The sequence below is a fragment of the Dioscorea cayenensis genome, chromosome 15 (assembly GCF_009730915.1).
Source record: "Dioscorea cayenensis subsp. rotundata cultivar TDr96_F1 chromosome 15, TDr96_F1_v2_PseudoChromosome.rev07_lg8_w22 25.fasta, whole genome shotgun sequence".
Taxonomy (NCBI): domain Eukaryota; kingdom Viridiplantae; phylum Streptophyta; class Magnoliopsida; order Dioscoreales; family Dioscoreaceae; genus Dioscorea; species Dioscorea cayenensis.
Genome location: NC_052485.1, coordinates 16,156,439 through 16,169,765, shown reverse-complemented (window position 1 = coordinate 16,169,765; position 13,327 = coordinate 16,156,439). Strand labels below are relative to the sequence as shown.

The 13,327-nt window shown below is 34.6% G+C and overlaps 2 protein-coding genes and 1 non-coding gene across 3 annotated transcripts in view; 2 read left to right on the top strand and 1 right to left on the bottom strand.

Annotated features, from left to right (window-relative positions):
• LOC120277735 (187-kDa microtubule-associated protein AIR9-like) overlaps nt 1-7,141 on the top strand; it is a 21,279-nt gene extending 14,138 nt beyond the window's left edge. The window contains exons 16-17 of the mRNA XM_039284584.1: nt 6,350-6,431; nt 6,993-7,141. Coding sequence (XP_039140518.1) covers nt 6,350-6,431; nt 6,993-7,141 — 231 coding nt within the window. The remainder of the gene's footprint in view (nt 1-6,349; nt 6,432-6,992) is intronic.
• A 401-nt stretch (nt 7,142-7,542) lies between these two features.
• On the bottom strand, nt 7,543-7,649 carry LOC120278369. The gene has a single exon (XR_005541700.1). It is a non-coding gene; the product is annotated as a small nucleolar RNA R71 (small nucleolar RNA).
• Nucleotides 7,650-8,747: 1,098 nt separating this feature from the next.
• On the top strand, nt 8,748-9,218 carry LOC120277734. The gene has a single exon (XM_039284583.1). It carries the CDS (start codon nt 8,748-8,750, stop codon nt 9,216-9,218), a length of 471 nt encoding a protein of 156 aa, XP_039140517.1.
• Nucleotides 9,219-13,327: the final 4,109 nt, after the last annotated feature.

Sequence of the window (13,327 nt, the reverse complement as noted above, 5' to 3'; positions counted from 1 at the left end):
CCCTATTTTTTTGGTTTTTAATCAAAACCCTAATCCCATGTTTTCTTATACTAATGTCTCTTATTTTTTAATCAAAACCATAATTCTAAGTTTTCTTTTCGGAATGTCTCACATTTTTCAATCAAAATCCAAATCCTATGTTTTTCTTTTCTAGATGTCTTAATTTTTTTGTATCAAAAAGCCTAATCTTATATTTTGTTTTGGAAATGTCTTCTATTTTTAAATCAAAACAATAAGCATATGTAATAATGCCCCATATTTTTAATCAGAACCCTAATTTTAAGTGTTTTTTGGAATACCTCCTACTTTTTAATCAACCAAAACCCTAATCATACTTTTTTTTTAAGTCTACTATTTTTTATTCGAAACGCTAATCCTATGGTTTATTTTCCGAATGTCTCATATTTTTCAATAAAAACCCCAATCCTACTGTATTTCAATCAAAACCATAATCTTTGCATTCTTTTGTAACTTTTAGTAATTTTGAAACAGACCCCTAATCTTATGTTTTGTTATAATAATGTCTAATATTTTTCAATCAAAACCCTACTCCTATGTATTTTTTCTACTATATTTGAATCAAAACCCTAATCTTATGTTTTATTCTCGGAATGCCTCATATTTATCAATCAAAACAATAATCCTATGTTTTGTTTTCGTAATGTCTCATATTTTTCAGTTTTGAATCAAAACCCTAATCCTATGTTTTCTTTTTCGAATCGCTACTATTTTTTAATAAAAACACTAATCCAATATTTTATTATTATATCGTCTGCTATTTTTGAATCAAAGCCTAATCTTTTTTTTTTTTTTCAGAAATGTCCCCTATTTTTCAGTTTTTAATCAATACCCTAATCCCTTGTTTTCTTAAAGTAATGTCTCGTATTTTCCAATCAAAACCCTAATCCTATATTTTCATTTTGAAATGTCTCATATTTTTCAATCAAAACTGTAATTCCATGCTTTTTTTTTCAGAATGCCTAGTATTTTTTCATCAAAAGCCTAATCATATGTTTTCTTATAATAATGTCTCTTTTTTTTATTCAAAACCCCAATCATATCTTTTGTTATGGTAATGTCTGCTATTTTTCAATCAAAACCTATATTATGTTTTGTAATGCCTACTATATTTGAATCAAAAACCTATTCCTATGTATTCTATTCGGAATGTCTAATATCTTTCAATCAAAACCTGAGTCCTACGTTTTCTTTTCTTAATATCTTCTATTTATCAATTTTGAATCAATACAATAACCTATGTTTCAGAATGTCTCCTATTTTTCAATAAAAAAAGTAATCCTTTTTTTTCATTTTAGAATGTCTGCTATTTTTAATTCAAAACCATACTCCTATTTTTTTTTATAGTAATGCCTCCTATTTCATTCAAAACATTAATCTAATGTTTTCTTATAGTAATGTCTCCTATTTTTAAATTAAAATCCTAATGCTATTTTTTGTTTTGGCAATGCCGACTATATTTGAATAAAAACCCTCACCCTATGTTTTATTTTGTTATGTCTCCTATCCTTCAATCAAAACCAGAATCCTATGTTTATTTTTGTTAATGTCTCCAATTTATCAGTTTTGAATCAAAACACTAACCTATGTTTTCTTTTCAGAATATCTCTTATTTTTCAATCAAAAACCTAATTCTTTCTTTTCTTTACTTAGGATTAGTGTTTTGATTGAAACTTATGAGACATTAGGAAAAGAAATTGAGCGATTATTGTTTTGATTCAAAAATAGCAGTTATTTTGAAAAGAAAACAAAGATTAGGGTTTTGATTAAAAAATAGGAGTCACTCCAAAAAGAAAACATAGGACTAGGATTTTTATTTGAAAATAGGACCCATTACAAAAAAAGAAAAACAAAGCTAGAGATTCGAAAAACAAAGGGCAGGATTAGGGATTTTGATTAAAAAAATTGAGACATTCCGAAAAGAAAACAAATGATTAGTGTTTTAATTCAAAACTGAAAATAGGACACATTCTGAAAAGAATAGATAGGCTTAAGGTTTTGATTCAAAACTAAAAAAATAGGACACATTCTAAAAATAAAACATAGTATTAAGATTTTGATTCAAAAAAAGTAGACATTCAGAAAAGAAATGAAAGGATTAGGTTTTTGGTTTAAAAATAGGAGATATTCATACAAGAAAACATAGGTTTATTTTTTTGATTCAATAATAGGAGACATTACAATAAGAAAACATTGGATTAGGTTTTTCAATGAAAAAAAAGGAGACATTACTATTAAAAAAACATAGGGTTAGGGATTTGCTTAAAAAATAGTAGACATTCCAAAAAGAAATGTTAGATTAACGTTTTGATTAAAAAACATGAGAAATTTCAAAAAGGAAATATAGGATTAGAGCTTTAATTAAAAAATAGGAGAAATTCCTAAAAGAAATCATAGGATTAGGATTTTTATTCAAAAATAATAGGCATTGCAAAAAGAAATCACACGATTAGGGTTTTTGATTGAAAAATATGAGACATTGCTAAATAAAAAACATAGGATTTGGGTTTTTATTGAAAAATAGAAGACATTACTATAAGAAAATATAGGATTAGTGTTTTGATTAAAAAAATAGAAAAATAAGGGACATTTATAAAAATAAAAACATAGGTCTATTGTTTTGATTCAAAAAAATAGCAGACATTCGCAAAAGAAAACATAGGATTAGGGTTTCTATTAAAAAATTATAGCCACTTCCAAAAGAAAACATAGGATTAGGATTTTTTTATTGAAAAAAATTGGAACCATGAAAAAACCTTAGGGATTAGCGTTTTGATTAAAAAAATATGAGAGATTATCAAAAAGAAATAGATACGATTATTGTTTTTATTCAAGAATAGTAGACTTTCTTAAAAAGAAATTATAAGATTATGGTTTTTGATTCAAAAAAATAGAAATCATTATGAAAAAGAAAATGAAGGATTAGGGTATTGCTTAAAAATAGGAGGCATTAAAAAAACTTAGGATTAGGGTTTTGATTAAAAAATTTGATAGATTATGAAAAAATAAAAACATTAGATTATTGTTTTTGATTAAAAAAATAGTAGGCATTCCAAAAAACTAAAATGTAAAAAAATTAGGGTTTTTGATTCAAAAAAATAGGAGGCAATCCTAAAAAGTAACCACAGGATTAGGATTTTTTTGATTTAAAAATAGTTGCCATTACAAATAAACAAAAATATTAGGGTTTTTGATTAAAAAAGTAGTAGAGATTCCAAAAAAATAAGAGATAGTATTAGGGTTTAGATTCAAATAAATGAGACATTCCCAAAAAAAAAAACACAGGAGTACGGTTTTTGTGAAAAATATGAGATATTTCAAAAAATTAAATAGAGGATTACGGTTTTAACTTAAAAATAGGAGACATCACAACAAATAAATTGCCATATAGTGACGGTGTAAAATGCTTTAATAAAAGTCAAAAATCCGTTGGTAGAGGTCCCAAAACCGTATACCGACGGCAAAAATACCTATTCCAACACTTATTTTACCATCGGTAAAGGCCTTGTAGGCATAAACCCATACCAACGGATATCGCATTTGTTGAAATATATTTATTAGTTTTACCGACGGAATATGATTGTAATTATTGGTCATACTGTGGAGATAGCACTGCCTGATTGCTTACTAATGAGTGCACTTTATATACATGTTTTCATACCCTAAATTCATCAATTCTCTTTTTCTCAAGCTTGCTTTTGTGCATGTGCTGAGTTATTCTGGCTATTTCTGTTGTTTGTGGAGGAATAGAGGGGCTCGATGCAATTTGGTGTGAAATCGGGAAGAAAATAGAAAGAATGCATTGTAAGTGCTAAGTGCTCAAGCTGGACACGGCTAAGACATGCTCGTGTTTCTTCCCACTGAATATCTCATCCTGGTGTGTGTTCCACAACTGAAAAACTCAGCCGAAAGGCGATTTCGTTCAAGAAGAAGAAACATGCGTAGGGTGCCCCTGAGATGATCGTGATTTACCAATGCATAGTCGAGACACAACCGTGTCCCTCCTACTGAATTTTCCAGGCAAGCACTTAACCATTTAACTCAGATCTTCCCTGACACAACACAGTCCAGACACGCTCATGCGCCGACCATGTTGGGCCCCAAATCTGCCCTTTTAACTCCAGTTTCTAAGGTTTCTCAATCATCTTTATTCTGGGATCTTCTTCTCCACCGGGAGGACATTGATGAGAGCGAAGATCAAGCTTTACCACACTTTCTAAGACAACAAAGGGCGAGTTGGAGGCACTAGAGAAGTGGTGCTAGCACATGGAGCTCAACATTTGAGATGAATCTTGAAGAGAAGGGAATCGGATAAGTGCTTGTGTGTTAAATAAAAGTATTCTTTCCTTATGATGAGCAATACTTTTATCAAGTTTAAGTGCTAATACATGTGTATTTGTGTTCTTTTGCGCATGTAGGGTTGTGAAGCTAAGTATTGAGAAAATAAGCCAAAAGTAGATCGTAAACGCACTATTTGGTGGAATCTTGGAATTAACAAACGCGAAGACACAAGTGGGTCTCTAAGATACGTGAATGTGTGTCAACCTCTATGTATTCAAGTCATTACAATGAGTTGGAGGGGCACGAAGGCTGTCACATTTGCGTATCCCGACTTGTGCATTGATAGCAAGATCTTCACCAATGAGGCCTTTGATTGAAGAAGAGTTGCGATCTACGGCATAAATGTGTGCCTGTTTATGTTGCCTCGATGAAAAGTGTGGAATTGGGAGTGTTTTGGCTGAGTACTGCAATAGGTACTGTAGTAAATCACTGCAGCAATACATTGTAGCAGTTACTGTTCACAGTCGGCCAAAAATCAGGTTTCTAGAGAATCCACAAGGGCATGTGGGTGCCCGATTCCAGCCCTATTTATGCCGTGATTCAGCCTGATTTTGGGAGACCCTTTTCACCATTCTCTCCATCTTTTCTCTAACTTTTGGGAGGTCGTCGGCTAGGGCTTTGAGAGGCTTTTGGCAAGTTTTTTTAGTGGTTCTACGGATTCGACACCGTGCTCCGCTTGGAAGAAGGTTATTGGGGGAGCTTTCGTCGGTATCGATCTGGCGAGGTGTGCCCTAGGTCGGACAAGGGGACCTTTGGAGAAGCGAGGCTACTCCACAAGACCATCGACTCAAATACCGAGGGGGTTTTTTTCTATGGATTACTTGTTTTTACATTTGACTTTATTCCTGATTGTAACTAGCTCCATGGAGAGCTAAACCCTTAGTGGGTACTTGGATTTGTGAACCCTAGGATGTATTTGTTTCATGAGTCTTATATTATGTTTTCCTTTATTGATGTTTTTAATTGAGTTTCAATCTTGAATGCTTGTTGCATGATTTCTCAATTAGAGTGACACTAGGGTTGAGAGTCTACATTGGTAACCTTTGTGAGTAAGTGACACACCATGAGGGTTAGACATTGCAAGATTATAGAAGGTCAAGAGGGTGAGTCGAGAGGCAGCAGAGCATCCCTATTTCCCTCCGATGTGATTTATCCTACCTCAACATTCTAAGAGTTCTTTGTGGTCATAGTAGAGTGAATGAGCTAAGGGATGACCTCCGCTGGGCCTTAGTTGCATAGGCAATGGAGTGAAGCATTGAAATGACTTTAGCACCTAGGGCTTAATTGCGACTAAGGGGTCTTTTTCACCGCATCAAAGAGTTAGATCTATACATTGGAATAGGGTTTATCACTTGGAATCCCTAGAGTGTCTTGCAACTCTACGGTGAGATGTTGAGATTGATTTATTTCTCCATGGGACATAGTGTAGAGTTAGTCACGGTTGACCTTAGGTTTGGAATCGTGTGTTTAAGGATTTCCACGACTCAATAAGCGTCAATTAGGAGATATAATAGTTGATTTTACACTTGAAGCAATTGTCCTAGGTGGAACAATATCCAAGTACCCCACTTCTATCGATTGCCTTACCTTTCATCTATTTGTGTTTCTCTCTTTCTTGTTTATTTTATTCTTGCTTTCATTACATTTTATCAACAAAATTATTATTCCGTGTTCGCTTAGTTAGATTGCAATCTTGGTATTTTTACTCTCTACTCCCTGTGGATACGATACCCACTCACGTGGAATTTATTACTTTGACAAACTCGTGCACTTGCAGATCATACACAAGGGGCGTTGTCAAAAGACATGTTTTATTTCTTTAGATCTATTGTTGTTTTCTCCATGTTGTACCCGCACATGAGGGGCTAGTTAGCCATGGTGCCCCGTGATGGGAACTATGTCACTTTGTATGCTTTGAACACTTGTACTCTCTTGATTTATAGAGTTCTTTTAGTTCTTGAGTTAATTCTTGTGTTTGCAAAACTTGAAGTGTTTGATCTGCGTAGTTGCTCAGGTAAAACATGATGGTGGAATGTCACAGTTGTTGTTACCCTACGCAATGGCAAAACATGGTGAGTGTGAACCCATAGTTACCTTTGTAAAACTTGACATAGTTGTGAGCCTTAGTTGTAACATCACTTTTGAGCACACACTATAACTTTAGAACGTACCTGGTAAATCAGGAGAGCAAGTGAGCTTCACTAAGTGCTTAGGAACATCCTGGGGCATTGTTCTCTTGTTATTCAAAGTCAATCCAATTTGCTTATTATTTACACCTGTTCTTCTTCTTTATAATTTTATTCCTCTTTGTTAATCTAAACGTCTATTCCATTTTAACTAGAGATCAATGATAAGTCAGTACTTTAAGTCTAGTTCTTGTGGTTCGACAACCCTAACCCTCACGGGGTACCATTATATTACTTGTGTGCGACCCGTGCACTTGCAGAAAACACATCAAGTTTTTGCCTCCATTGCCGGGGACTTACAACCTTTAGGAAAGCTTAGAATCTAGTGTTCTAGTTTGTTTATATTTTGTATACTTGTGAATATCTTTCGATTTATTGTATTGTTTATGTTAGTTTCATCTTTAGCTTTGTTCTTCAGTTTCTTTTGAGCTCACATGCTCTCTTCAGATTACATTGCTTTATCTTCTACGCCGAGGTACAATTGCATGACCCGTGGATGCACTTCTTCGCCATTAGGAAACCCTGATCCAGAAGTTGAACAAAATTTTAGAAGAAGGATCCGTCAAATTAATTTGAGACAGGATCTATTGAGATAATTGTGGAAATGGGTCAGGAAAAAGAAATGGCTGGTAATCAACCACAAAGCATCTTAGATTTTGCACGGACAAATCTTGAGAGAGTCGGGTCGAGTATTGTTCATCCTCTTATTGCAGCAAACAATTTCGAGTTGAAGCCAAATTTAATCCAATTGGTGCAACAGATGTGTCAATTTGATGGATTTCAGGATGAACACCCTTACGAGCATCTACGAAACTTCTCAGAAATCTGTGACACTTATAAAGCGAGCAATATTTTTGAGGAAGCAGTTCATTTGAGACTCTTTCCATTGCAAGGAAGGGCTAAGTAGTGGCTAAATAGCTTGCCCCATGGATCTTACAACATGGAAGCAGACTTTTGAAGCATTCATTGCTCGGTACTTCCCCCTATTAAGATCACCAAACTCAGAAGCAAAATCTCCTCTTTCCACCAATTGGAATCTGAATCCTTATACGATACATGGGAAAGGTACAAGGAGATGTTGAGAAAATGTCCGCAACACGGAATTATTGAATGGATGCAAATCTAGATCTTTTATAATGGACTAAATACATCCACCAAAGAAATGCCTTATGCAGTCGCCGGAGGTTCATTGTGTAACAACCAACCAAGTGCAGCACAGACTCTGAATGAAGAAATGGCAAACAACAGGTATCAGTGCAATTCGGAGAGGAACAAATGAGTGAAGACAGCGGTTATTTATCAAGTAGATGTTATCACCAATCTTGTAGCACAGGTTGGAGCAATAACTAAGAGATTGAACACCATGCCCTCTCCATCTTCAAGCTCGGGACCTACTTATGATCATTCTGGCCCCTCTTATGACCCAAGCTATCCCTCCTCCATTGATGCAGGTGTAGAACAGATTGAACAAGTGGATTTCCTTGGTCAAAACCATCATTATCAGAACAACCCGTATAGCAACACATATAATGCTGGATGGAGTAATCATACAAATTTTTCTTGGAGTCAGCTGGGATAGGGACAGTTGGCAGAGCAGCAATAACAGTACAAGCCCCCACCTCAGATTACACAACAATCATAGTCCTTATCCTCCTCAGAGCCTTCCTAATAGCTGACAAGTTTAATGTCTTGATTCATCAAGATTTCAGAGACTTAGTTCACAGATCATAAGATAATGATCGGGAACACCAATGCAACTGCGAGAAACTTGGAGCACTAGGTAGCCCAAATGTCTAAGCTACTAGAGGAAAGGCTATCGGGGCCCTCCCAAGCAACACAGTAGTGAACCCGAAGGAATCGTTGTATGGTGTGACTTTGAGAAGTGGAAAATGACTTCCAAAGTCTCTTGAGAAGAAGCCTAACCAGGAGGTTGCTGAACCCACAGTGAGTACCCATATTAGCCCCCCATCCACTGCAGAATAGAAAATAGAAGAATAGGGTAAGGACACAACTCAAACACCCAAGTATCAACTAAAGCTTCCTTATCTTGTCAAGGCAAGGAAAGAGCAGCAAGAGGAGCAGTATAGAAAATTCCTTGACATGTTCAAAACTTTGCACATCAATGTTCTATTTGTCAAAGTCATTTCTAAGATGCCAATGTATGCCAAATTCTTGAAAGAACTGCTCACTAATAAAAGGAAAATGGAGGAAGTGTCTTCTATGACACTCAGTGAGGAATGCTCTGCTCTACTACGCAACAAACTCCCCAAAAAGGAAAAAGATTCAGGGGGATTCATTGTCCCTTGCACAATCAAGGGTTTGGTTGATGAGAAAGCCCTTGCAAACCTCGAGGCAAGCATTAACCTCATGCCTTATAAAATTTTTCAAAAGCTAGGGCTTGGGGAACCGAAACCCACCAACATGACCTTGCAATTGGCAGACAGATCGACCAGACGGCTGAGGGGCATAATTGAAGATGTTTTGGTCAAAGTGGATAAGTTTATCTTCTTGGTGGATTTTATCATTTTAGATGTTGATGATAAGGTTGAAGTTACTTTAATATTAGGATGGCCATTCTTAGCAACTTCCAAGGCTCTTATTGATGTCAAGGATGCCGAATGTCACTTCGAGTTGGCGATGAAGAAACCACCTTCAGACTTTGTGACTCCATGAGACATACTATGGACTTGGATGATACATGTTATTTTGTTGACATTGTTGATGAGTTCGTCTCAGATTTTGTACAGGATACTTTCATGAAGGACGAACTTTCAGAACTCTTGGAGGATACTCCCTTCAATGATGAGGGACTTGAGGGGGTAGTAGAAGAAGCTCAAGGTTTGGACTTGGTTGACAGCAAGGATACGGAACCATTAGAACCACCAATGAAATGGATCTCCAGAGCAAGTGGTGGAAGAAAGTTACATCTAGAAAGAAGCACCACATAACACTGATCATTCCGCTACTTGGCCATTTGGTGAGGTCCATTTGATTAACATGTTATTACCATATGCTTGCAATTGTGTCACAGGTGGGCAAGAGAGGTCTCGATTGCATGAACCTCCTTAAACACAAAACAGGTACGTCAAGCTAGTGACGTTAAATAAGTGCTTCTTGGGAGGCAAACCAAGTAGTTTGATTGTTTAGTTAGTTTGAGTGTTCGTTTTCCTCTTGTTTGACTGTTTATTTTGTTCTTGGATCGTTGGTTGCCTTGTTACACTTTATTTGCATTTTCTTATAATTTTCTCCGTAATCCTTTGATTCAACATTCGTACCAGTATTTGTTTTGATTTAGACCATGTACCACGATGTTCATAGGGGAGAAAAAACTTTTTTGTCCTGGAAATTTTTAGGCACGACATGGGCAGAATTTTTTCCTGGAATGGTTATATTTTTTTAAGTTTGGAATCGGAATGTGTACTATTCTTTCAATCAAAACCCTAATCTTATGTTTTTTTTTGGAATGGTCATATTTTTTAGTTTTGAATGAAAAACCTAATCCTTTGTTTTTTTTTTTTTTTGGAATGTGTCCTATTTTTAAATCAAATCCCTAATCCTTCCTATTCTTTTCTAAATGTACACTATTTTTGAATCAAATCCCTAATATTATGTTTTCTTTTCTGAATATCTCCTATCTATCAAAGAAAATCCGAATCCTATGTTTTATTTTGTTAATGTCACTTATTTATCAGTTTTAATTCAAAATGCTAACATATGCTTTCTTTTCATAATGTCCACTATTTTTTAATCAAAACCCTAATCCTTTCTTTATTTTGAATCAAAACCTTAATCCAATGTTTTCGTTTTGGAATGTGTCTTATTTTTCAATCAGACCATAAGCCTACATTATCTTTTCGGAATGTCTACTATTTTTCAATCAAAACCTTAATCCTATAGTTTATTCTCCGAAAGTCTTCTATCTTTTAATCAAAACCAGAATTATTTGTTTTCTTTTTAGAATGTCTACTTTTTTTTTAATCAAAACCTTAATCCTACATTTTTTTTTTTTGAATGCCTCATATTTCTGAATGAAAACCCTAATCTTATGTTTTCTTTTCATAATGCCTACTATTTTTTAATCAAAACAATAATCGTATGTTTTCTTATCTGAATGTCACCTATTTTCCAATCAAAACCCAAATCGTATGTTTTCTTTTCGGAATGTCAACAATTATTGTTTTGATTAAAAACAATAAGATTAGGATAGGAGTCAATACTATTTTTAATCAAAACCCTAATTCTATGTTTTTTATAGTAATGCCTCATATTTTTAATTCAAAACCCAATCCAATGTTTTCTTATAGAAATGTCTAATATTTTTCAATCAAAACCCTAATCCTATGTTTTCTTTTTGGAATGTCTACTATATCTGAATCAAAACCTAATCCTATGTTTTCTTATAGTAATGTCTCCTATTTTTCAATCAAAACCGTAATCTTGTGTTTTCATTTCAGAATTTGTACAATATTTGAATCAAAACCCTAATCCTATATTTTCTTTTCAGGATGTCTCCTATCTTTCAATCAAAATCCTAATCCCTTATTTCCTTTTCAGAATGTGACCAATTTTTAAGTTTTCAATGAAACACATATTCCTTTATTTTCTTTTTCGGAATGTCTCCTATTTTTAAATCAAAACCCAAATCCTTGCTTTTCTTTTCGGAATGTTTACTATTATTGAATCAAAACTCTAATACTACGTTTTCTCATAGCAATGTCTCCAATTTTTTAATAATAGGAGACATTACTATAATAAAACATAGTATTTGTGTTTTCTTTGCAAAAGAAAGCATCAAATTTAGTAATGTCTCATATTTTTCAATCAAAACCCTAATTTTATGTTTTCTTTTGGCAATTCTTGCTATTCTTTAATGAAAACCATTATCTTATGTTTTTCTTTAGGAAATGACTACTATGTTTGAATCGAAACCCTAATCCTATGCTATCTATTAATGTCTCTTATTTTTCAATCAAAACCCTAATCCAATGTTTTATCTTTGAAATGTCTCATATTTTTCAATGAAACCTCAAATCCTATGTTTTGTTTTCGTAATGTATACTATTTTTTAGTCAAAACCCTAATGTTATGTTTTCTCATAGTAATGTCTCTTATTTTTCAATCAAATCCCTATTTCTTCTTTTTTGAATGGCAACTATATTTGAATCAAATCCCTAATCCTACATTTTCTTTTAGTAATGTCTCCTATTTTTCATTGAAAACCCTAGTCCTATGTTTTATTTGGGGAATGTCTCCTTTGTTTTCATTTTAGAATGCCAACTGTATTTCTATTAAAACCATAATCCTATATTTTCTTTTTGGAATGTCTACTATTTTTGAATCAAAACCCTAATCCTATATATTCATATAATGATGTCTCATACTTTTCAATTAAAACCCCAATCCTATGGAGCCATACTGAAAATAAAACATATGATTAGGGTTTTGATTCAAAAATAGGAGCCATTCTAAAAAGAAAAAAAACCATAGGATTAGGGCTTTGATTGAAAAATAGGATGCATTACTCTAAAAAAACCTTGGATTAGGATTTTGATTCAAATATAGTAGGCATTCTAAAAAGAAAACATAGGATTAGGCTTTTGATTGAAAACTAAAAAATAGGTTGCCTCTCCCATCTTTATTATTATGGTTTTAATCGGAATGTGATGTGTTCTCTGCAAGTGCACGGGTCGCACACAAGTAATATAGTGGTACCCCGTAAGGGGTAGGGTTGTTGAACCTCATGGACAAAACTAAAAGTACTCGCTCAACTCTGATCTCTAGTGAAGAATGAATTGGTGATAAGATTACTTCAACTAAAAGGGAAAATAAAGAAGTAAAGGAGAAGGGAATGGATGAAAATAAAAGGCAACTAGATTAAGTGTCAACAACAAGAGCACAATGCCCCAGGGTGTTTCCTAAGCACTAAGTGATGCTCACTCACTCTCATGGTTTACCAGATACATTCTTAGGTTCTAGTTTGTGCTCAAAGATAATATTGCTACTAAGGTTATCAATTACATCAAGTTTTACAAAGACAACTATGGATTCAAGCTCACCAAGTTATGCCATTGCCTAGCGCAACAACAACTGTGACAATCCACCATCAAGTTTTACCTACGCAACTATGCAAATCAAGTACTTCAAGTTTTGCAATACAAGATTTAACACAAGAACCAAAAGAACTCCGTAAATCAAGAAGAGTATAAGTGTTTAAGCATAGAAAGCGACAAAGTCCCCACCCCGGGGCACCATGGCCAGCTAGCCCCTCATGGGTGGGTGCAACATGGAGGAGATAACACTAGATCTAAATAAAGAAGACATGACTCCCTTCTCTTTGAGATTTGCCTCCAATATCGAGCTTCATGTGGTACCACCACTTCTCTTGTACTTCCGACTCCCTCCTTGATGCCTTAGAAGGGGTGGATAAGCTTGATCTTAGCTCTCATCAGTGTTCTCCCGGTGGAGAAAAAGATCTCCGAATAAAGATGAATAGGAAACCATAAAAACTGGAGTTAAAAAGAAGAGATTTAGGCTTAACATGGTCAGCGCACGAGCGTGTCCCGACCGTGTCATATCGAGGAGGAAATGTCTGAAATGGCATGCCACTGCCTGGAAGATTTAGTGGAATTGACACGGTCATGTATTGACCGTGCAATGATGTGACACGAGCATGTCAGAAGCACCCAGCACGTGTCTCCTATTCTTCGATAAAATTGGCTTTGGCCTTGGTTTTTTTGTGGCATGGACACGATCGTGTCTTGACCATGTTAGGCTTGGGTTGC